This window comes from Perca fluviatilis, chromosome 6, assembly GCF_010015445.1.
Source record: "Perca fluviatilis chromosome 6, GENO_Pfluv_1.0, whole genome shotgun sequence".
Taxonomy (NCBI): domain Eukaryota; kingdom Metazoa; phylum Chordata; class Actinopteri; order Perciformes; family Percidae; genus Perca; species Perca fluviatilis.
Genome location: NC_053117.1, coordinates 10,656,047 through 10,681,230, shown reverse-complemented (window position 1 = coordinate 10,681,230; position 25,184 = coordinate 10,656,047). Strand labels below are relative to the sequence as shown.

Genomic DNA, 25,184 nt, shown 5'->3' with positions numbered 1-25,184 from the left:
AAACACTCAAAATGGCCGCCACACCCACACCGTTTGCGCGAAAAGTTTTTTTTTTTCTCGTTAAAGGTGTTTGATCGTTAAAACAATAGTTTGGCTGTAGGTAATCAGGTATAGGATTGTCAATCGGAGAAATCTCTAGGGTACTTTAAACGTATTAGCACCTACTTTTGGCTTTCTACTTACTGTTTTGACTAGGATCGATGTGACCTTATCGAACGCCTTTGTTTGTCCATCCTCGGGTTGGACTCTTATGAATCCTGAAAAGTTTCGAGCCAGTTGGACAAAGTACACTCGAGTTACATCCACTTCCTGTTTCGGCGGTGAAACGCACAAAATGGCCGCCTCGCCACGCCCTATGACGAAAAGTTTTTCTTTTAACAACTTTTCATCTTTAATGTCTTAAGATGGCACAGATCGAATTTGAAGTTGATCGGATGAAATCTCTAGGAGGAGTTCGTTAAAGTACGACATGTGCAAATGGCCAAAATCACACTAATTTCGAACTTTGAAATCAAAATGGCGGACTTCCTGTTGGGTTTAGGGTATGGCTCTAATGAAGTTTTTTGTACATCTTGACATGTTACAGATGTGTACCAAGTTTCGTGAGTCTACGTTAAACGCACTGCAGGGGCTACATTTTTTTTTTTTACTTTCTAGGGGGCGCTAGCAATCCATTTTTGAGCGCCTATTCCCGAAACCCTTAAAATACGTAAATTTTCACCAGACTTGATGCGACTGCCAAATTTGGTGAGTTATTGAATATGTTAAGCCCCTCAAATAGCCAATTCATTTGCCGGGAAAAAGAAATAATAATTCCTTCAGTTTCAATAGGGCCTTCGCCGCTGTCGGTGCTCGGGCCCTAATAATAATGTTTATAAAATCGGGGATTCATTTACCAATTCGACAAACTATAGGACAGAAGAGATACATGATTGTTTTGAAATGTACTACAAAAATCTCTATCCTCAACCAGACATAAATAATAAGAATCAAATAGTCTCATTGTTAGATTTTTTAAATTTGCCAAGAGTAACTGAGGACCAGAACTCAGCTCTGACCAGGGAGATCTCGACTGAAGAAGTCAACTCGGCAATTTCGAAGCTGGACAAATAAGGCTCCAGGCACGGATGGATATACATCTGAGTGTTATAAAGTGCAGCGGGAAACATTGCTGAAAAATGCATTTAACTGGGTACTCAAAAAGGGAGAAATCCTGAACTCCTGGAAGGCAGCCTTCATTTCGGTTATTCCAAAAGAAGGAAAGGACAAATTGGAATGCTCTAATTTTAGACCAGTGAGTGTTCTTAACCAAGACTACAGACTATTCACTGCCTAGCCAGACGTTTAGAAACAATTTTGCCAGATATAATTCACCAGGACCAGACTGGATTTATAAAACAAAGACAGACACAGGATAATATTTGGCGCACATTACGTGTAATGCAAACCATAATAAAAAAAAGCAATAATAGTGGGACTGGATGCAGAAAAGGTATATTTCCTGTATATGGTGCAGGAGCGATTTGGTGTCCATGAATCAATCTCTCTATAATAAACCCACAGCAAGGATCAAGATCAATGGAAATTTCTCAAGCTCTTTCATGCTAGAACGTGGATGTCGTCAGGCCTGCTCAATTAGCCCTCTCCTCTTTGCTATCTATTTGGAACCCCTGAAACAATGGATAAAACAAAACAAAGATATTAAAGGTGTAGACCTAGAGGGGGATGAACAGAAAATAGCATTATTCGCGGATGATGTGGACTTTGGTTTATTATCAGGCTATAAATTGAATGTGAAAAAGACACAGGTTCTCACATTCAACTATGTTCCGGATCGAGCTGTAAGAGAATTCAAATTTAATTGGGAATCAAAATCCATTAAATATTTGGGAGTCTATCTACCTCAAGACCTATCTCAACTGAAATCCATAAATTATGATTCATTAATTTCAAAAATAAAATCTCATATGGTAAAATGGAACCTAATCCCATTCACAAGCTTAGCTTCAAGGGTAGAGGTGATCAAAATGAATGTTCTTCCAAGGCTGTTGTATTTATTCCAAACTCTGCCAGTAGAAGTAAAAGACAAAGTCTTTACAGAATGGGACAGATACATCTCTCGATACATTTGGCAAGGAAACAGACCACGGATAAGATATAGAACTCTACAGCTTCCCAGAGTTAAAGGGGGACTAGCCCTGCCCTGTTTTAAGAGCTATTATCAGGCGGTGCAACTAAAAACTATGTGGAACTTGTGTAATCCTGCCTACAGTGCAAGATGGAAAGACATCGAAGGCCACACATCAACTACCATTCCAATACAAGCTATAATAAATGATAAAAAACTGAGAAAACATCTTAATGAGGAACTAAATCCATGGCTGGGTTTATCCCTTAACATTTGGTTTGAGGTTATAGCAAAGAATAACCTTATAGAGCAGAGTAGGTTACTGCGGTGGATTGCACATGATTCAGATTTTACACCTAATACAATGGATGGGAGCTTCAGAAGTTGGGGCGGGGAACCAACAATATTCTGGGGGCTCTTTAAGTTTTCAAGATCTTTTAGAATCAATTTAGTTTGAAAAATCAGGAGTTCTACAGATATTTACAGATGAGGCGTTATATGGAGCAAACAATAAAAAATTCCAGTTTAGATGAGGTAGAGTCGGGAATTATTAAATTATTTATTTTAGCACATGAATCAGATCTGGGCAAGAAATTAATCTCAAAATATATAAAGAAGTGGAAAATTTAAAAGGTCATAATACAGTAAAAGAAACGTGGGATAAGGCGGGGGGAAGGATGTTGTCAAAAGAGGAATGGGAAGAGATCAATGAACAATGGAAGACAAAATGCTCCCTCTCATGGAGAGAATATGGTTGGAAGAACATAGTAAGATATTTTATTACACCAGCACAACAGAAATCTCAGGATATGAGATGTTGGAGACTGTGGAGAAAGTAAAGTCAATCATTTTCATATCTTTTGGGAATGCCCCTCCATTATACCTTTTTTGGCTCGAATTAAAGAAATGCATGGAAAACCTTTTAAAAATGGAACTTCCATTTACATTTTTCGATTTGTACTTGGGAATAGTGAACCAGAGATTAATATATTCAGGGGAGAAATATTTATTCAGCGTAATGTTAGTGGCAGGTATAAAAGCTATCACCAGGAAGTGGCTGAAAACGGAGGTACCTAAAATGGAGGATTGGGTCGAAGTAATGTATAACATTTACAGGATGGAAAAGCTGACTTTCTTAGTTAGACTAGAATTAGATACATTTAAGAATTTCTGGAGTAACTGGGTTGATTTTGTAACACCATTGAGAACTGAATATTTGGTAAAAACTTTGTTTCTTATGGATCCCCTTGGTTCTTGCTACAAATTTTGACTGTTCAATTGTTCATAAGATTGTGTTCGGCATTATCCTTCACCAGGAGAGAAAGGTCTTTACAAGAGGGGAATGAAAATGTGGACTGAAGTGAAAAATGTCCTTATTTCGAGTTTACAGAGTTTTGTGTTTAACTGTGTTTTTGTCTATTCGTGTGTTTGATCCCTGCTGTGAAATATTTGTATGTTTCGTATATGTGGAAAACGAATAGGCCTATGTGAGATGTTAAATGCTAATGGGACAATGCTGAATGGAATCAGTAAGAAAATAATAGAATGTGTAACAATAACCCAGTGTTTCCTTTAGGATTTCTTTTTTAGCAGTGGGGGCAGATCTGTCCGAACAACAACCCCCCCCCCCCCAGCCCTGGCAAACAGGTCCGTGGTGACTTTTTTGATGGAGCTGTTCATTTTAATAGTCGACTTCGGAAGAAAGCAAACGTTTTGACAATAAACTACATCAACACAACAGTATGTGGAGTTAAACTGGACGGGCCCAATGACCTCTGAATAGTTCTACTTGTTATTAAATTGCAATGTGAGCGGCAGCCAACAGGCATTATCTCCGCAGGATAATTTAAAAGGCAACCGCGACCACAATGTGTGTCTGCCCTTGTTAGTGAGGGCTAGAATAGGACTGTATTTACATTTGTGTGTGTGTGTGTGTGTGTGCGCGCAGACCTGCCAACCTGTACGCATTTTGCGTAGTAGATACGCATTTTGACATCAAAATACGGTGATACGATTTGTCACTTTAAACTACGCGAAAATCAGGTGACTGCCTTGAGTTCACTCGTTGACGCGCAGTAACCGTCTCAGTCCATACTTGATGGTAGTAGGCGGCTAAAACCTATGGCTAAAACCATAGACCGTAGGCTAAAATAGCGTAGCAGCCACGAGCATGCTGGAAAAAAACTAAAGAAGAAGAGTTTGACCAATCACAGCGTCTGGTTCCTTAATGTCAAGCGGGGATATCAGTTGATAGTAAAACGAAAGCATCAGATGCAAGTGTTATTCCTCCCTCATTCCCGTTTAGTTTGGTTGGTTTCCCCCATATATCTATGGGTTTCCCCAAGGGAGGACAGGGCTTGCAAAGGTAAACTGATTTGATGTAGAAAGGTGAAATTGTGAAATGAATTAATTTACGTAGCCTACCTGTCAACTTTGGAGAAATATTTTTTATATTATTAATAAAGCCTTGCATTTGGTATACAAAGTCTTGGATTTCGTTACAAAGGTCTTATGTTTTGCCTTTCCTAGGATTAAGTTCATACCGTACCACAACAAAATTAACTGTTACTAATGTAGGCTAATTAACAGCTGACAGGAGCCTGTCACTGGACGCACCGGAGGACCAATACACAAAGCAAACACGCCTCTCTGACCGGTACCGGGGGGTAAACAGGCCTCTCTGACCGGTACCGGGGGGTTAGCGGTTAAACTGAGCGGAGGATGTGCGGAATGTGTCGGGTGTCTGTCGGACCTTGGCTGGCTGCTCGGTACCTTCAGACAAAGCTCAAGCTAACAGGCTAACGGCTTATTAGCTAGCCAAACACCGAGCGGTAACATCTGCAAAGATTGGCTCTGTGAGCGCATCAATCTACTCGGTGTGCGTCTTATAACAAACAGAGCGAGCAGCCGCCGGACTGTAACACCTATTGATCCGTGCAGGACTTCACTGTGAGCGGACTGTTTAGAGAAGATGTGACCGGCAGGTAACGTCAAAGGTTATCTGCTACTGTAGCAGAGCTGCAAGGAAACGATGAACTGAGCTGTGTGTTTTCAGTGTTAAACACTGCTGCAGGTGTTCATGCACGACTGTTGGTGGAATTTCCAGAGGTGGAAGACTTACTCAGATTATGTATTACAGTAAAAGTAGAAAAAACAGTGTTGTAGAGTTACAAATGACTTGTCAGTTACAAGTCCTGCATTAAACATCTTCCCTATGTAGTAGTACAAAAGTATTATCAAAATATACTTAGAGTACTAAAAGTAAAAGTGCTCATTATGCAGTGTAATATATTTTATTGGACTATATTATGATCCTTTTAATTGTATTTAATATAATTAATGTTTTTTTTAATTCAAAGTTGAACATAATAATTTTTTCAGGGTTTAAAATGTATACAGATTTGACATTTAATGGTATTTTTTCCACGTGTGCCGCCGTGTTCATGAACCAGAACTTCGACAATAAATCAGTAAGTTGCTACTCAAAAAAGTTTTTCAAGGTTGGCAGGTCTGTTTATGTTTATAGTAGTATAGACAATGCATAAGCCTGAATAGTGTAGTACATATTTATAACGGGCTACATTTTTTTAGCGAGAGCTGTAGTTCCAATGAGACAACCTGTAGGGGGACTGAAGCGGCGGGTAGCACGAGCTGCAGTTCCAATGAGACAACCTGTTGGGGGACCGAAGCGGGAAAGTTACGGTGTTTTAAATATTCCATTATTAAAAAACATAACAAATGAAATTTGAATGGTGTTACAGAGGAAGACTGACAGCTCTAATGTAAAGAGCAATAAGCCATTGACAGAAATGTTCAAATTTGATTCATTCAATAAATTATTTTTTGTCTTAAATCCACCAGACCGTTTCATATTATACCAACATTTGCAGCATTCTGATATGGTATGTTACTAGGTATGTTATATTCTCCCTAAAACAATTTTCCTCTATTTTTTTTTTACTATAAATACAGAAAAGTTGGTGAACTAGCTACCTAACTAACAGACTGGCTGAGATGTCAGTTATTGGTGATTGCTTGCTAGCTCTTAACAGCATTTATGAACAGCAAACATCGTTTTAGTTGATTGATTTTTGACCTCAAATAGGACGTTTAGTAACGTTAACGGTATAACAGTTTTTTCTAAAATATTAATATTATATTAATATTACCCCTTCATTGACTGCTATGCGGCTGATTTCACTCAATCTGTAAGTTTTCCTAAATCTCATTTAATGTCTCAAGACAAATCCAACAAGCTAACGGTACGTTAAAATGTAACGTTACACATAGAGTAAAGTTACGTTACATAAATCAACAGTAGCCACATCCAGCAACACAGAACCCTAACCGACCAGCTGCACTTAAAGTTACATTTTCACCACCTAACGTTAGCTCCCCAAACATTAGCTAGCCATGTGGAATCCTGCTATCAGTCATTATATATTAACATCTATTGTTGTCAGCTTACCTCATGCCTTTACACGATTTTCCTTTCATTAAAGCAAATTAAAACTTAATAGTCCATATCATGATGAGGTAAAGTAACGTCAATCCAGAAAGGATTCCTACTTCAGCAGCAAAGTCTCCGCATTACTATCGTAAATGTAATTTCCATAATGTTAGCGCAATGAAAATTAAAGACAATTGCGACAAGTCCATCAGCAGTTCTGATGAAGTCATTATAGTTTTTATCAACAAAAACTAATTGAAGCTAGCAAGGTTCTTCAACTACTCCGCTCATCGTCAAAACAAACTCCATGCCGGCCGATTGACAGTAGAAAACAAGAAAACAAACGCTAAACAAGAAGTAGCCGGGTTGATGGGAAATGTGGTCTTATAGTTGAGATAAAATCTACAGACATAAATAAATGTATTAATAAATTACAGTTGGATGTTTCTCTAACATCTTATCGTAACTACCTCTCTATAGGCCATAATACTAAATCTCTTTAGGATTTCTACATTAAAAAATATAGTTTAATGTATATTAGCCATTCAGTTTTTACTTATTATGTTCAGGCAAAATTGAAAAAATAAAATTATTACCTGCAATATGAATGCAAAATTATGGGATTATCTTTATGATTTAACGAATTATTTGTTCTCTTGGAGCTATATCAATCAAAATTCCACCCAAATCTCTATTTTTTTTGTTTCCTTCTAGAAAGGCACAGTTGTCTTAGGGTCATTACTTTGAATTAAAACCACTATTGATGTATTGGTAGAAAAATATAAGGATTATAAAGACAACATGAGCCTCTTTCTCCATTGATTCCAATTGAAGTAATTCTAAAACTTAACCCTGGTAAGATGGCCACCAAGTGGTTCCATCCGGGAATGGCAAGTCAGAATTACATGTCATATCTATTGTTATATATCTATAGCCGTAAAAAAAAAGGCCGCGAAATTCTTGAGGGACTGAATAGTGTCATGAATACAAAACATTATGAAGTGTAGTGTTTTCTATTTTGAAATATTGATCAATAAATTGTCAGTGATGTTGAATATACAGTAGTGTAACGGACCCCTACGGTTCGGCATGCATGGACAGACAGCAGTTGGAGCTCCAGCAAGAGGCTGAGAGCTCCACGCCCGTCAGCATCTTGCTGCGCCGCTCTCTCATTAGTGCTTCTAATATCCTTCACTGGTCTCCATCCAGAGCAACAGGATCTGTTGGTCCAGTTTATATACTCTCTATGGTTCTTGGGGCTCCATTTCAAAGGGAACTAAACAGGCTTTCCAATGGGAATGGTAAGATTTATTGCCAAAAAGCATTGTTAACACAGAAAAATAATCTACCAAACACAAATTTCCTTACTTTTTGTGCTAAGTTTAGAATCTAGGCCCTCCTATAATGAATGTGGACCATCCTACATTTTTTAGGGCCCGAGCGCCGACAGCGACGAAGGCCCTATTGAAACTGAAGGAATTATTATTGTTTTTCCCGGCAAATGAATTGGCTTTTTGAGGAGCTTAACATATTCAAAAACTCACCAAATTAGGCGGTCGCATCAAGTCTAGTGAAAATTTACGTATTCTATTTTTTTTGCCCCTGCAGTGCGTTTAACGTAGACTCACGAAACTTGGTACACATCTGTAACATGTCAAGATGTACAAAAAACTTCATTAGAGCCATACCCTAAACCCAACAGGAAGTCCGCCATTTTGATTTCAAAGTTCGAAATTAGTGCGATTTCAGCCATTTCCACATGTCGTACTTTAACGAACTCGTCCTAGAGATTTCAACCGATCAACTTCAAATTTGGTCTGTGCCATCTTAAGACATTAAAGATGAAAAGTTGTTAAAAGAGAAACTTTTCGTCATAGGGCGTGGCCGTGGCGGGGCGGCCAATTTGTGCGTTTCGCCACCGAAACAGGAAGTGGGTGTAACTTGAGCGTATGTTGTCCAACTGGCTCAAAACTTTTCAGGATTTCGGCCATTTTGAGTGTTTAGCAATGAACAAAGAAGTTGTTGTAACGTTGTCGTATCTGCCCAAAATTTCTCACGATTGACAAGGGTCCAGGCCAAAATTGATTTTTGGTCATAGCGCACCCCGTTTGCAACAGGAAATGCGCCTTATATGACAAACATCATCCGATTTACATGAAACTTATGTGTGGTCTACATGTGATACTGAGCCCCTATACTTTAACCATGCCCACTTACTCAGGCCACGCCCCCTTTCATAACATTTGAACCGTTTAAGGTAGAGTCTTGTGTGAGGTGTCATTGAACTCAGCAGAGGCGGGAGGGCCCGTCCATCGCTGCTTGCAGCTTTAATAAATATGTTTTTCTACATAATCATTATCTACATTACAGTTAAGTGGTCTTTAACATAAAACGGCATTCAAATGATTATATGATTATATCTAAACATAACGGCCTTGTTCCAGAGTTTAGAGATCTAGCTATATGAAAAGATAAACAATGCAACATTTTTAATAAATGTAAATAAAGCAGCTAATATCAACATGGACAAAATCATGAATGTACTAATTCGCTTTTTTGATGATGACCTGGCCAAAGTAACAACATAACATCTAGAGTTTTGTTTTCACAATGATTCATTGTAGGATTATGATATTATTGCAATATGTAAATCTACATCTTAATTTAACATATGGTTGGAAGAAGTAAAAATTTATCCAAAACTTTTTAGTTTTGAAAAATTATGACTTTTATTATTGTGTAATGTCAGGACTTTAACTGTTTTGCCAGTCAAATTCACTTTAATGAGTGCATATTGAAATATTACACTGTGACACCCCCCCAATGAAAGAAAGTTTCAGGCTCAGGATTTTTTTTCCCTTTTAAGCCCTGTAAACATCTGTGGTATCAGGACATTGCCACTAGAGGGCAATGTTTATTAATGTACAGAACCACCACCTTTTTTTGACCATGTTTTTTCCGTACACCATCTCTGTATTTATCAGCAAATGGGCTAAATCTCTGTAGTAACTGCCTAGAGATCAGAGAGGTGCAGTGGCTGGACATAATCAAAGCAGCATCTGTTCAACGACACTACTACTATGTAGTACTTGGATAAATGCTTTCTTTTTAAAGCTTATAATATTCAGTTTCTGGTCACAATGTGGACACCCATTACAGTATATTGTACAGAACAGGTTTTGGTTGTATTGTATGTTCAGAGTAGATCAAAACTGCAGGTGTTTTCTTGCTTCTTTCTTGTCTTCTTGCTCTCTTCTTTTCTCTTTCTGGTTTGTTTTATCATTATCATTTTAATCTTTGCATACTTGTTTTGTAACATATTAAACTTTACCCTGGACATCTGAAGGTTCAGAAATTATACAAATAATGGCGGTAGAAGGTATTAAATGGTGTTGAAATTTAAGCTGTGGTAGGCACTTTATTTTTTGAAGTTGTTGGCCAGAAATTCCATAATAATCTTTAAGCATGTTGAAAACTAGACTTCTTCCTCTTTGCTCTGTTGTCAGGCCATAGTAAATCAAGCCGTGACTGCAGACTTTGGTCAGAGAGAGAGAGAGAGAGAGAGAGAGAGAGAGAGAGATCTGCATTAGGGATGCACCGAGCCGACTTCTTCAGTCCCGATACCAGGTCTTTGTGCATCTGTCGATACCCAATACCGATCCAATACCGTTGCTGAATTAGGCTAATTAATAAGACTAAAGTCACCAGACCTTCCTAACTAAGACAAAATAACATAGATGTAATGTATTGAATTCTTATTTATTTATTTAAAAAACAATTGTGCATTCAAATCGAAAATATATATGTAATCAAACTTCTTAAAATAAATTTAAATAAATAACAATAATGGGCCTTCAATAATGGGCCACCTTTTATATAGGTTTATAATGGCTTATTCTACTGTCAGGAGTACATAGAATATCACAAAAACATGTTAATGTCATCATGTTTACTAAAAGCTTTGATTACTAAAGGGTTTGGCTCCACGACATTATACAATAACTTTATATGAAAGAGAATCCATGAAACAGTTACAGAAGCTAAACTATTTTTATTGTACAAACTGCAAAGTAGTAAAATAAACTCAAATCGAATGAATAGCCTACACATACAAACAATTTTAACATTGTTTCCCTTTCAAAACAAAATAGTTGTAAGCTAGTTCTATAAACACTACCTTGGCCACAGGTAAGTTAGGTTGTTGTAGTGGGCGACTGAACGTAGCTCCGCTGTCAGCCTCCTTCGCTGTTTGAATAATGTTAGTAGGTTGGCGGATGTATTTCAGCGAGGCAAGACTTCTTAAATCCAGTGTTTTAATCATTGCTCTGAACCCGTCTTTCTCAACGGTCTGTAGTGGGACCGTAGGTGGATTGTTATTGCGTTCATAATGTTGCTCCGCTGCATGCTTGAAGTGACATGTCTTTAACGTTAGCACAGTAACGAACGACGGGCAACAACAGTGGTTAAATTATGTCAGATTTTTTTAGAAACAAAAAACTTCGGAACAGCAGACGGCTCCTCTCTTGAGCACACGTTCTGGTGTATCTCCGGTCTTTCTTCATCCTCTAGCTAACTTTCTTCTCGGTTCTTGAATGTGCAGTACCGACCGGAGCCTCTCCCAGCTTAATGCTTCTTGGCTAGCTAGCAGCTATAATGTTACCCAGCATGCCGTTGGGCGGTGTACGTTTGTAAATTAAATTTGTGTAAAATTATTAGTGTTAGAAACTGTTTAAGTCACAAATTGTTATATGCTATGGTGTTTTATCCTTTTAAAGAGAGTTTGTTGTGGGTTATGAAGTTACTACCATGAGTGAGAAGGGTACGCAGTTAACGGGTCGCGGTGCTGCGACGGAGGAAAAAAAAAAAGCTATTTTTTCAATTTGTGGGCTGATATCCGATCCTAATATCGGATCGGTGGACCCCTAGTCTGCATTGCTTGTACGATGGAAAGGGTGAACTGCAGGAAGGGTGAGCTGCAGGAAGGTCTCACGCTACTTCAAATTCAGTTTTTGTTTGTTTTTGCATTCTATCCACTACATCTTTAAATGTAACATTAAATGTTCTTGATTTATTTTATTTGCACATATTTTGACCTTAAATTGCCTAAAATGTTCTTGTACTTTTTGCTGTTTTTGCACAGATACACCGGACACTATTTCATTACCACCCTGCTGTACTCCTTCTTCCTGGGTTGTTTTGGGGTCGATCGTTTCTGCCTAGGCCACACTGGCACTGCTGTTGGGAAGCTGCTCACCCTGGGAGGCCTGGGAATTTGGTGGTTTGTGGACTTGATCCTACTTATCACTGGCGGCCTGATGCCTAGTGATTACAGCAACTGGTGCACCTACTACTGAGACAGAGAGCCGAGTGAGGACTTGGCCCACTTCATCACTTCTTCGTCATACATCAGTTAAATATTGAGAATTCCAGCAATGTGGCCTCAGGTTACCATAATTATAAAACTGTGGGCTGACTTGAGGGGATTTACAGCTCTGCTGTGCAAAGTGGAGTCCAGGGACCTCCCAGAGGTGTCTAATAACGACGTACAAATACTTAAGTAAACATTTTGGGAATCTATACTTTACTGGAGTAATTATTTTACAGCAGACTTTTTACTTCTACGCATTACATTTTCATGCAATTAAAAAAAATCCTTACATTTAAAAAAAATATTCTCGTTACTCTTATATAGACAACCATACAAGGGTAATTGTTACTAAGCCTTGCCTGGGTACACCAATTTTCTTGTACAGTTTTATCTTGCATCCGTTGCCCTCACAGATTCCTGCAGCAAAGCTTGGATGTACATTTACATTCCAATAAAGGCTATTGATAACATGCCTCTGAAGTTTGACTTTTTGCACCATTACAATACTTATAGGCAACTAGTCATCATATATTCCGCTCCATGAAACACATGTTAAGGCTCAGTATATGGTTCTTTAATGTATTTGCATTGTACAAAAATGCGTTCATTTTCAATGGGGAGAAATGCGGCTGAAACGGGTGCATCTTAAATTTTTCAACATTAACATTTTAATGACAACATTGATGACATTAACAATATAGTCATTATGGCCTATAGAAAATGTTTTTTTTTTTGTGGAGGTGGGGTAGTGCACTATAGGCCCCTGTGGCGCGGCCTAAGCTTTTGTCCTTAATGGCCTTTTTTCCCCCTTACATTACTTTTACTTTTATACTTTAGTTTTGAAACCAGTACTTTTACTTGAGTAAAAAGATTGAGTTGATACTTTAATTTATACAGAAGTCTTTTTAAACCCTAGTATCTATACTTCTACCTGAGTAATGAATGTGAATACTTTTGACACCTCTAGGACCTCCTGATGACTGTGTTCTGAATAAAATAAGAAATAATTTAATGCTAACTTAAACAGCTTTAGCTACTAGCTAGCTAGTAACTTAACACAACAAAACAACTAACGTCTAGTAACCATGCTTGCAATGTAGATCACAGATAATATATATGATCAATACTTACACTTTATTAATCTTGTAGGAATCCGCTGTGGAGTGGCTTGTGTATCCTCCAGACCAGACTCTGAGGGCCTGATTTACTAACACTAGCGCAGTTTGCGCTGCGTCTGTTTATGCGAGTTCGGTAATAGCGCACGCTATGCTTCCACAGTTTGCGTAGTATTTATCAACCCTGACACCCATCAGGCAATCAGCGTCTTTCTCCGCCCACTAGACCGTAAATTGCGCTGTAGCAAAGTGGTACTGGTGCTATGATATGGCTGAGTGCAGACTGTGATATTCCCACTGCTGATGCTATGACTGTTTGAAATGATCCTGATTCCAATATTTGTAATGTAGCGAGGAGTTTAACAACTGCTGGAATGGGATGTGAACGCTGAGTGGGAGATTCAATTTCATCTTTGATTTCTTCCAGTAACTAATATTGCATGTCTGCTTGATCTGTAACGCTAAATGATGTTGTGTTCACTGACAAAGTGTGATTCTTGTGTTAAAAATATTTTCAGCCTCGCCTATGTCTTCGTCTTGCTCAAATTGCTGTTGCCATTTCACCAGCGGCATAAAGGTCTACGAGGAAACTCGATTGCGGCTGGTTTAAAGAGGCGGAGAATTTCCCCCGCAGAATAGAGGCGCGCTCTTACTGACAGTCTTTATAAATACCACGGAATATATAATTAGGTGCACTTTGCGCTTATCCTCCCACCTTTTTGGGTGGAACTCCCACTTTCCCCACGACCCTCCCACGAACGCATATTGAAAGCGCAACTCGTCTCTTCTCGCTCATGTGGCAGACAATCTGCGATTTTACCCAAGTGCGCCTTGTTTGTAAATAGCCCGCATCGGTTACGTCCGTTTTTGCGACCAATTAGCGCCTGGAAACAGGCGCAAACGGCTTGATAAATCTAGCCCTGAGTCTATAACGTTAGCTAGTTTACCTGCACTTAGGCTGAGCTGTCACTCAAACTTTCCCTTAACACTCATTAGCCAATGGGGACGCACCCCTGTAAGACCCGCCCACACGAGAGCTTTGAGTCAGAATTGCAAACAAAGAATCTGGGAGTGCAAACGCAAAGCTGGGAGCATGACTGCAAACGTGATGGAGAGAGCAAAAGACTGATCATTGAGAAAGAAGCAGAGGGAACTGTAAACAAAAGGACATAATATCAAACAAATATGAGACCAATAGTTTACAACTACACAAATTTGTTTGCAAGTTTTAAGTTTTACCTTTGAGGTGACACTTTTTGTGCTTGAGTTAGTGTTTTTTGGTTGATACTTGAGAAGTTTTGCTTGGAATTAAAGGCACAAAAATAATCCCATACAAAACGTGGTACACATACTGTATGTAGCATGTCAAGATGTACAAAAAAGCTCATTGGAGCCATACCCTAAACCCAACTTTTAAGGATTAATTAGACTCCAACCCTGAGGACATCTACTGGCCAAAAGTGACTCAAAGTCATAGCGCCCCCTAGTGGCAACAGGAAGTAGGCCTAAAACTATAGGTGCTATACTTTAACAAACTCCTCCTACAGATCTCATCCGATGGACTTCAAATTTTGTGTGTGCCATCTCAACACCTTAAAGATGAAAAGTTATTAAAAGCTAAACCTTTCGTCAAACGGTGTGGGTGTGGCATGGTGGCCATTTTGAGTGTTTACCGATGAACGAGGAAGTGGGTGTAACTAGAATGTACATTGTCATATCTGCCCGAAATTTCTCACGATTGACAAGGGTCCATGCCTGAGAACAACTACAGGCCAAAATTGACTTTAGGTCATAGCATTGTCATTGGCAACAGGAAATCAGCCTTACATGATCCGATATACATGAAACTTATAATGTGTGGTCCACATGTGATACTGAGCTGCCTCCTATACTTTAACCACGCCCATGTACTCAGGTCTTTTATGGCTTTTGAACTGTTTAAGGCAGAGTCTTGTGTGCGGTATCATTGAACTCAGCAGAGAGTTCCTTTTTGATTGGTGATGTGAAAGCCAAGCCCCTTTTTATAACTAATGACCCGTTTGATGTAGACCATTGTGTGAGGTATCATTGAACTCAGTAGAGACTTCCCTTTTCATTGTGAGATGGTTTGGCCCGCCCCCTATGCTTAAGCCACCATCTCAACTATTATTTTCACCTTTTCTGTCTACTGTCTAATGTTGTATGTTGTTGGCTGTTCGGGGTGGGGGGTTCTGTTATTGTGTTTTGTTTCTAAGTTTAAAAGAAATACAAAGTATGGAAAAAAAACACCTTTCATAAAACCCAAGGGCGCTTTAACAAGTACAGGTGGACAAAAAGAAAATAGTATGCTAGCACAGATTGAAAAGAAATAAAAACTGAGCACTTAAATGTACAATATGTCATTTTCTGCCGCTAGGGGACTCTTAATCAAAACAATGGATGTAAACAAGGACTTTTGATGACGTCGTAAAGTGGCATTATGGGAGTTGTAGTTTTCATAGTTTAACACAATTGCAGATTAAAATAAAATATATCTGTTCACGGATGGGTCTATATATCCATTACAGTTTTATCCACGTTACGTTCAGTAACGTTTATTCATGTCATTCTGATACAATAGCTACAGTTTCTCCACATAATTATGTGTTCTTGATTCGATTTGTATTGGTAGTTGACCAAATAGAGTGCAAGCAAGCTAACATTAGCCAGCAGCTAAAACCACTATATCACAATATATCACGTCAGTGTTGACACGTCTGCCTCCGCTCTTCGCCGGCGAAGGCCCTATTGAAACTGATGGAATTATTATTGTTTTGCCCGGCAAAAGAATTGCCTTTTTGAGGGGCTTAACATATTCCAAAACTCACCAAATTTGGCGGTTGCATCAAGTCTGGTGAAAATTTATGTATTTAAGGGTTTTGGGAATAGGCGCACAAAAATGGCTCGCTAAAAAAATTTAGCCACTGCAGTGCGTTTAACGTAGACTCACGAAACTTAGTAGACATATGTAACATGTCAAAATGTACAAAAAATGTCATTAGAGCCATACCCTAAACCCAACAGGAAGTCCGCCATTTTGATTTCAAAGTACGAAATAAGTGCGATTTTGGCCATTTCCACATGTCGTACTTTAACGAACTAGAGATTTCATCCGATCAACTTCAAACTCGGTCTGTACCATCTTAAGAAGTTAAAGATGAAAAGTTGTTGAAAGAAAAACTTTTCTTCATAGGGCGTGGCTGTGGCAGGGTGGCCATTTTGTGCGTTTCGCCGCCGAAACAGGAAGTGGGTGTAACTCGAGTGTACATTGTCCAACTGGCTCGAAACATTTCAGGATTCATAAGAGTCCAACCCTGAGGACAAATAAAGGCTGATATTTACTTAAAGTCATAGCGCCCCCTAGTGGCAACAGGAAGTAGGCCTAAAAGTCAAGGTGCTATACATTAACAATCTCCTCCTAGAGATTTCATCCGATGGACTTCAAACTTGATCTGTATCATCTCAACACCTTAACGATGAAAAGTTATTAAAAGATTGTCAAGGGTCCAGGCCTGAAGACACCTACAGGCCAAACTTGACTTTTGGTCATATCGCCCCCCGCTGGCAACAAGAAATCCGCCTTATATGAAAAACATCATCCGATTTACATGAAACTTATAATGTGTGGTCTACATGTGATACTGAGCCGCCCCCTATAGACCCTTTGCAAACACGTGACCACGACCACGTGACGACGCCATGACGGACGGCAGAATCACCGGAAGCACAAGCTAAACAGTGTAGTAGACGAGCGGAAAGTTTCATTAGTTTCAAATAAATAACACTAAATAAACTGTAATAATAATAATACTATCTTCTTCTTCATGGCTTCTTCAGACATTGTTTAAATTCACCTACCCTGGTCCCTGTCTCGATCCTGCCGGTAGCTAGCTTGCCCCGCTAGCTGTTAGCCGTTAGCTGCCGTCCGGTGAGTGTAGTCAGCCAGGCTTCTGTGATAATCATCCCAATAACAATCCATGGAGTGGCGGTGGTGTGGCTATATCTTCCAGTTACTGAAGGCTAGCTTTAGCTTACGCTTGGAGCAGCAAGTTCATCTTCCTGTTGCCCCTCTGTCTGTCTCGTTCTTTCCAACTCTTGTGAGGCTAGTTCTTCGTCTGAATATTCGGGTTTGAATGAATAAGGACGACCATATAACTCAAAAGGCTCTTCCGTGTGTTGTATAACTGCTATGTTCTCCATAGTTACATTACTCCATGCTTCTTCCCTTGTAAACAAATCTGCCCTTCACTTATTTTTTTTACACAAAGTAGCCGCTACGTACCGACACTACTGTTTACCTTTTCTTGCTACAACTAGCAGCTAGCAGCTACTACCACACTACTGTTATTTTTAGGGGGGAATACACTTCAATACGTGACATGACCTGTCCTCTGGAGGACATAGCCACACCACCGTGGATTGTTATTGGGATGATTATCACAGAAGCCTGTCTGAATACACTCACAGGACAGTAGCTAACGGCTATCAGCTAGCAGGGCAAGCTAGCTAGAGGCACGTACCGTTGTTCACTGGCTGAGCCAATGCAACTTTCTAATGGATGCCTGAACGCATCCCAGCTCTGGGAAATAATTCATCACACGTTAATCCATGCAGTAAATCACGGAGTGTCTATGATCAGTATTAACCACACATAATGTAACATCTAGCCATCGTCTAATCTGTGATTATATTCGCTGGTGACCGGTGAATATTTCGACAGCTAGCTTGTCGGCTAACCGGGGTAGGAGCTCCACAGACCCGCATTTAATTCAGTTGTTTGGCCTTTTTGAAGCTAGTTTCCGTGCCATGTCATCTTTAATTTAACCAATATTTTTTGTATGCGTGTTAAGTTAAATGATCAAGGGAACGGCTTTCTTTTTGGGATATGTAGGTCAGTGAATAACCTATGATAGTTATGTGGGACCTGTTAGCAGGAACCGCTGGTTAGCACGGCAGCTAGCTGGGTGAGGACGTTTTATTATTATTATTATTTATCAGTCATTTAAAACAGAAAGGCAATACATACACATGCTTGTGTTGGTGAGGATTACTCTGCAGATTGTGTATGTGAGAACAAGAACAGCGAACCATAGACAGTATATAAGCAGCGAACACGTTCTCGTTTGACTTGCCGTCCGTCTACAGAATAGCTCTTCCGCCGTCCGTCATGGCGTTCATAATTCGCGGGAGTAGAGTGTGACGTCACATGCAAAGGGTCTATACTTTAACCACGCCCACGTACTCAGGCCACGCCCCCTTTCATAACACTTGAACCGTTTAAGGTAGAGTCTTGTGTGAGGTGTCATTGAACTCAGCAGAGAGTTCCTTCTTCATTGGTGATGGTTTGGCCCAACCCCTATGCTTAAGCCACACCCCCTTCATAACATTTCAACCGTTTAAGGTATACCCTTGTGTGAGGTCTCATTGAACTCAGCAGAGAGTTTATTCTTTATTGGTGATGGTTTGACTCGCCCCCTAAGCTTTAGCCACGCCCACTTTTATAACTAATGACCCGTTTGATGTAGACCCTTGTGTGAGGTATCATTGAACTCAGCAGAGACTTCCTTCTTCATTGGTGATGGTTTGGCCCGCCCCCTATGTTTAACCCACGCCCCCTTTTATACATGCTGACCCATCTAAGGTAGAGTCTTGTGTGAGGTATCATTGAACTCAGCAGAGACTTCATTCTTCATTGGTGATGGTTTTGCCCACCCCCTATATTTAAGCCACGCCCCCTTTTATAACTAATGACCCGTTTGATGTAGACCTTTGTGTGAGATATCATTGAACTCAGCAGAGAGTTCCTTTTTAATTGGTGATGGTTTGACCCGCCCCCCTATGCTTTAGCCACGCCCCTTTTCACAGATAATGAATTGTATGACGTAGAGTCTTGTGTGAGGTAGCGTTGAACTTGGCAGGGAGTTCTCTTTTCCTTGTTGACGATTTGCGGTGTCTGAGTGCCGCGTAAATGCACGGTCGCAAGGAGCGGTGTCCGCCGGTAACCCCAACGCGTGCAGAGGTGCGAGGGCCTGTCCATCGCTGCTCGCAGCTTTAATTGTGTTTTATGTTTGTTTTCATGATTTCCTGCTTTATTTTGATATTCACTGTTTGTCTGTATCCCCGTTCACTTGACTTCCTGCCTTTGTTTGTTTCCCGACATTTTTGATCACCTGTCTCTGCCCTAATGTGATTCACCTGTGTGTAGTTGTCTTCCCATCCCCCGTGTATATATACCCCTCTTGTTTCACTTGTTCCCTGCCAGATTGTTGTAGCTCCATGTGTGACTCACTTTCCAGCGTTCCCTTGTTTAGTTTCCCAGTGTATCCAGACCTTTTGCCTGTATTATCGACCACATTTTCCTGCCTGTTGGACTTGTACTGTTGCCTGTATTATCGCCTGTTATCAACCACGTCACCTGCCTGTTGGACTTGTACCGTTGCCTGCATTGTTCTTGGAGCAATAAACCACTTACCTTTATCCTTGATTCCTGAGTCGTGCATTTGGGTCCGCCGTTGTATCCTGACAAGTGTCACTTTTTGGATGTTTTCAGCAACAGGGGGAAAAGGGTTTTTTGTAACGTTACTCAACACTGCTGAGAGACTTAGCTACTTTGCGGCGGCGGCTAGCCGCCAAGTATCTTCGGGGCCGTGCCGTGGCCGAGGATATGCCTACATCCATGGGATGGCTGCCGAGTGTTACTGCCGGAATTCTCCCCACCTTCACCTTTTGTCCACAGGACAGTCAACATGTTGGTCAAACTGATCTTTAAAGGAGACCGCTAAACGCTAAAGTCGGGAGAATTTCAGCACAACACCACGGCCAGCCAGACTCTGACGCCTGGGGTGATATGGTCTGTTTCCCCGACGGAACATTAAACTGTCTGTCATTGCCGTTAGCATTGTTATCACCCGGCGCTTAATTAAGTTAATAATAAAGGCTGGCTGCTGGCTAACTGTGGATGTGTCGCATCCCCGCGGCTGTTGTCCGCTCTCATCCCGACTGAAGTCCCTTAGCAGCGGGGAGTGAGGCAGAAAAAAATAGGGTGGGATAGCTGGCTAAATTAGCATTAGATTTGTCTTCTATCTATACAGCTAACATTAATGCTAGCGAACGTAATTGTGGGTTAGCCCAGTGCTGTTTATCGTTAACTTTACCTTGATCAAAACAATTATACTTAAAATAATTTGATGAGCGTGTTGAACGATGTTGTAACCTTATAACGTTCCCCACTAGCTAAGCATTAGCATGAGCTACTTATCAACGTAGCACATAACGTTAAGCCGGATCGATCGATATTGAAATGTATCAATAAATTAGGTCTCTGTTGTATTACTGTGTTGTAAGTGGAATATAATCAATGAAAAAAGTATGCTTTGTGCCAGAAAGCAAGCTGTATTACAGTTACTGAGTTTCAAAAGTAGTATTCTTTCTATGACAATGTATGATTTCCAATTACTCTCGAACGTATCATCTGGGTTCCCGTGTTTTGACAGAAATTAGAGTGAGAGGGGTCAAAGGTTTTATGACGCCACTGACAGGCAACTAAATGAAACGTCATTAAAATAAAATATTTCTCTGGGTTTGAAAATTGTTGAAAACATTTGGGATAGTGTAAGTAGATAACTCAACGAAATATGTAACATAGGTAGTTGACCAGGATTTTTACCCATTATCTGTCACTCTCCCTTTTAGCTTTTAGTTGTTTTTTGTTTAATTTCCTTTTATTCTGTGATGGCCCTGCCCCAGTATCAGCCATAACTACAACAGATAACTTATAATCAACTTATAACTTTTTTTGGGGACTTTGCCCTTTATTTTAAAGTGGATAGATATGAAAGGGGGAGAGAGATGGGGGATGACACACAGCAAAGGGCAGCAGGTCGGACTTGAACCCTGCGCCGCTGCAGGACTCAGCCAACATGGGGCATACGCTCTTACTGGGTGAGCTAGAGGCCACCCTGCTGCTACTTTATGCACAGGCTTTTCTTAAAGCACACCGAAATCTGTGACCCAACAGAATGTTTGACTGTAGAAAAATGGGAAAAATCAGACCCAGGCAAAGGCATTAAATAAAAACAATATAAAAATAGCGTTCTTTTTGCTGTTACAGGTCATTTATGATCATCAGATAGAAAATGTAATTATTTAAAAGTCCCTTGCAGCTACTTCAATGTACGATTTGACTGATAAGAGCAGTTATTATTATTATTAAGCAGTATTTTGGATAATGATATGTTGGGATCACATGTTTTAAATCATATACAATTGAAATCCCAGGGACACCACTGATTGTGTCACACAAAAAAACTAACTGAGGATAGTGCCCTTCTAGACACAGCCACCAGACACGCCACTCTATCTGAATCCTGTTTTGTAAATTGTTGATATGTAATTCATTATCTCTTAATAAGAATTATCAAAGGCAACTGTATCTTTTCTGCCACAAAGATAAGAAAAGACTTTGACAGGCTTATGTCTCATATGCTTGTTTAATTTGTATCCAGTGCTTCAGCGTGCCGTGTGTTTATGCTGTTAGGAGTCCTCCAGAAAGCTCAGGTACTTTCCCCATTTTCTAGTATAACATCCAATCTGGCAAACCCTTTATGACATTTTTTCAAATGCCGCCACCATAGCCATCTCAGAACCTCACTCCTGGATTGATGGGGCCGCTTCATTCTTCCATCCTCTTGAAATAATCTGTCTGGTTATTATTAAACTAGTATGGACCAAGCTTCTTCTGTGCTTATCCATCCCACTTAGGATTGACCCATCTCCCAGAACAAATAATCTTGAGCTGAATGGAACCTGCGCATCATAAACCGACGCTTGGTCAGGGGCCTTTGTCGTTTGATTTGACGCAAAAGGTGTCCTTCAGCGTCTCATGCAGACACAGGGGGCTTTCAACTAATTCCAATGTAATCCGTGGGGAGGTTTTTACGTTAATGGGGATTTTGCAATGATATCTGCGACATTTCTCAACACAAAAACAACTGTGTTCTTGTTTATTACACATTTAGGGCTAATGTTATGGACATGCGTTTTCTTGTTCTCCCCCTTTGATTCTGAGAAACAATGAGTTTTTTTGTCAGTTTTGCATAGCAAAGGCACTACACTACCTATTATCATCAGCTGTTGTTGCTACAGATGCAAGTCCACACAGACGGAGAGAGTGACACACACACACACACACACACACACAGACATAAACACACACACATGGAGAGAGAAAGAGAGAGCAGAGAGAGCTGAGAGGAGAAGGATCGTGACCGGCGCAGAGAAATGCGCGTCCGGTATGAATGGCCAGGCACCAAAGTGAGCCTATAGTCAACAATAAACAAGCATCTCAGCACAAAGTGGCTTCATCTGCTCTTTATTCTGCAGGTTAAGTAAAAGGTGTTACTCCCAAAAGCATCAACCTAGAGGGAACTTCTCCCCTGTGCTTCCCAACTACGGTCTGGGAGCCCCAAACAGGAAAGGTGTGACAACCAAGCCATCAAGACAGATTCTATTTTCCTGCTTGATGACTAGAACCAGGCCTCTGATGGAATCATTACAACGGCATGCTTTTCTGGACTTCCCCAAGTTCATTATGCACACAATCTGTGACAGAGTACATTGATTATATGCACTGTACAGCTGCAAACCCCAGTATTCTAATAGCAATGTATAAATTCCTTCTGGCAGGTGAATAAAATTGAAATTAGTGTCTCGGCAAAGGTACATTCGTGCAGCAGTTGACAGACTAGTGATGAGCATATCATCGGCACAGACTCTGGGGAGGGAGATGCTCAGTACTTCCCCATCACCTCCACTGTCTCTGGTCCCAGCAATACACGGGAAAGCACTGATTTGGTTAACAACTACTTGATTTAATGTACAATGTACAACATGGGATGTCTTATGGATTTATCAGCATTGCAGGTGGTGGGAGAAAACAGAAGGTGTCAAATGGATTATGTAAATTAGAGTGGAGAATCTGTTTTATACTGCTTTTGTTTTTATGTTTTACCCAGAAAACAATAAACTCTATTCTAGTTTTTTAGGAGACAGTAATAAAGACAAACATTGCAAAGTTGGAATAAAATGAAGTTAAAATGGGACAAACGTGCATTTTACTCTTTTGCATTATTCATTAGGGAGTGCTACATTTTCTATTTTTGTGTGCAAAATGAACATACATATTTCTTCCAAGGCTCAGTAGTCGACTGTTAAATGTTTTAAGCGATCATAGGATAATTAATAATTTCAACACAGTAATGCTTTCATTTGCTTATTTCCTTTGTTATAAAAGGATGTGTAATATAATGAAACCCCCCACACAAGGAGGCTTATTTTCCGAATCATGATTGGACATACATTGAGCTGTGTGTCAGAGGGTCACCTTCTCAGAGAAGGCAAATATATTTTTTGGGGGGTAAACCAGCACTAAACTGATTTTTCAAGGTCCCTCATTCTCTTCAACTCTTCCCTCCCATTATTTCCCTATTATTACACCCAGCTTCAAGGTCTGCTTTATATTCTTGACGTAAACGCTGTTCATACCTAATATATCCATAATATTCTCCACACAATAAAGGAGCACAAAACCACCTCTGGAATTTTTTTATACTACAGAAATATGGTAGCTGAAATTGCATTACCTTAAAACGTTCCTAATAGCAGAGTTAATGATTCCACTTGCCATCACCGTGTGTGTTTATTTTTATCTGGCATCAGTTGATTTTTATACTGTTACCTGTCTATCGAGAAAATTTGGTGTTTAATGGTGGTTTTCTGTTAATTTGTTGAAAACATGCCTTCATCATGTCTTTGCTAACTTAATTTTAGCTTGAGTTCAATACATTTTATTTGTGTTGGCATTTTTAGAAGCTTGGGGTTGTGAGACTAGCTGTGACGGAGAACTGACCCTTATCCCATGTTACCAGGTAAAAGAGTGAAAGTGTATTGGTTTTGTAAACCGTGCACTGCAAAAACTGAAATCTAAGTAAGTTAAATATCTTAAATCAAGTAAATATATGCATATTTTTTTCTGATAATAATTCTTTTCTTTTTTATGTTTGAGTATTTTACTTGTTTTAAGTGTTGAGGTCATAAATTATCTTAATAAGATATTCTAACTTGTTACTGAGATTTTATGACTTGTTCTGTGTAACTGCATGTTTGAAACTAAAATGTCCATAGTTATAAAGCTATGTGTGGTCAACACTGAAAATTATAAAAGTGCTTTTTATTTCTTATTTTAAGCAAGAAATAAGAAATTATGACTTTGTTATAATTTTAACTCTTCACATATTAAAAACAGAACATCCAAGTGGAAACTTTTGTTTTAGTGTCAAACAGACAATATAAATGATGTACTCATATAAAAATACATTTAATATGTAACATTTAAAACATTTAACTTAAATTGAAATTGAAATTTTATCTGCTATGGACCGTCCTTAATTTGATATTCCAAGGTCAAATTTCAAAACTACTTTAAAAGCAAAAGTCATATCATATTTGGGGAACACACCATGACTCATTTTTCAGTGTTGTACAATTCTATTACATCCCCAAGATGGTATTTTACCTGTACAAAGGCTTGGCTCTTGCTGCTGATTATGTAATAAGAGGTAAAGTTGACCAGCTTTTTAGCGTCCACAACTCAATAGTCTGTGCACGGTGCGGGACCTCAACTAGATATGCCATCATATTCCCATCAAAGTGTATAGTTTGAAATAGTCGGTATTCTAAACAATAAAGCCTAGAATCAACAAGAAATATGTTTTTGACCAGTCCTTATTCTGGCATATTATCATTTACTACTTTGGCAAAGATAATTGACTTGTGAGTTATTTAATGCCATTTATCACATTTGACTGATACAGAATGGTTTACTTTATCATAACCTAGGAAATCTCTTCATTTTCCACGTAAATATTGTAATCTTTAACCTCAGCTACAGGTCCCATCTCTCTTTCATTTGAAAAGATTGGGTGCATTGAAGGGTCAGCATTTTGGCAGCTTTTATACTTTTGGTTCTTATTAATCAAAGCAAATATTTTTTAAATAAAGCTTAGAAGCCCATTTAAAAAAAATTTTTTAGACTCAAACCGCATACAC

At 39.4% G+C, this 25,184-nt stretch overlaps 1 protein-coding gene across 2 annotated transcripts in view; it reads left to right on the top strand.

Annotated features, from left to right (window-relative positions):
* Positions 1–25,184, top strand: part of tm2d2 (TM2 domain containing 2) — a 67,646-nt gene that overhangs the window by 23,463 nt on the left and 18,999 nt on the right. Inside the window, exon 4 of one of the 2 annotated variants that reach the window (XM_039803260.1) lies at positions 11,719–12,418. The exons of the other annotated variant lie outside the window; for it this stretch is intronic. Coding sequence (XP_039659194.1) covers positions 11,719–11,932 — 214 coding nt within the window. The 3' untranslated portion in view covers positions 11,933–12,418. Of the gene's footprint in view, positions 1–11,718; positions 12,419–25,184 lie in introns of those variants that run through there. 2 annotated transcript variants of the gene reach the window in all.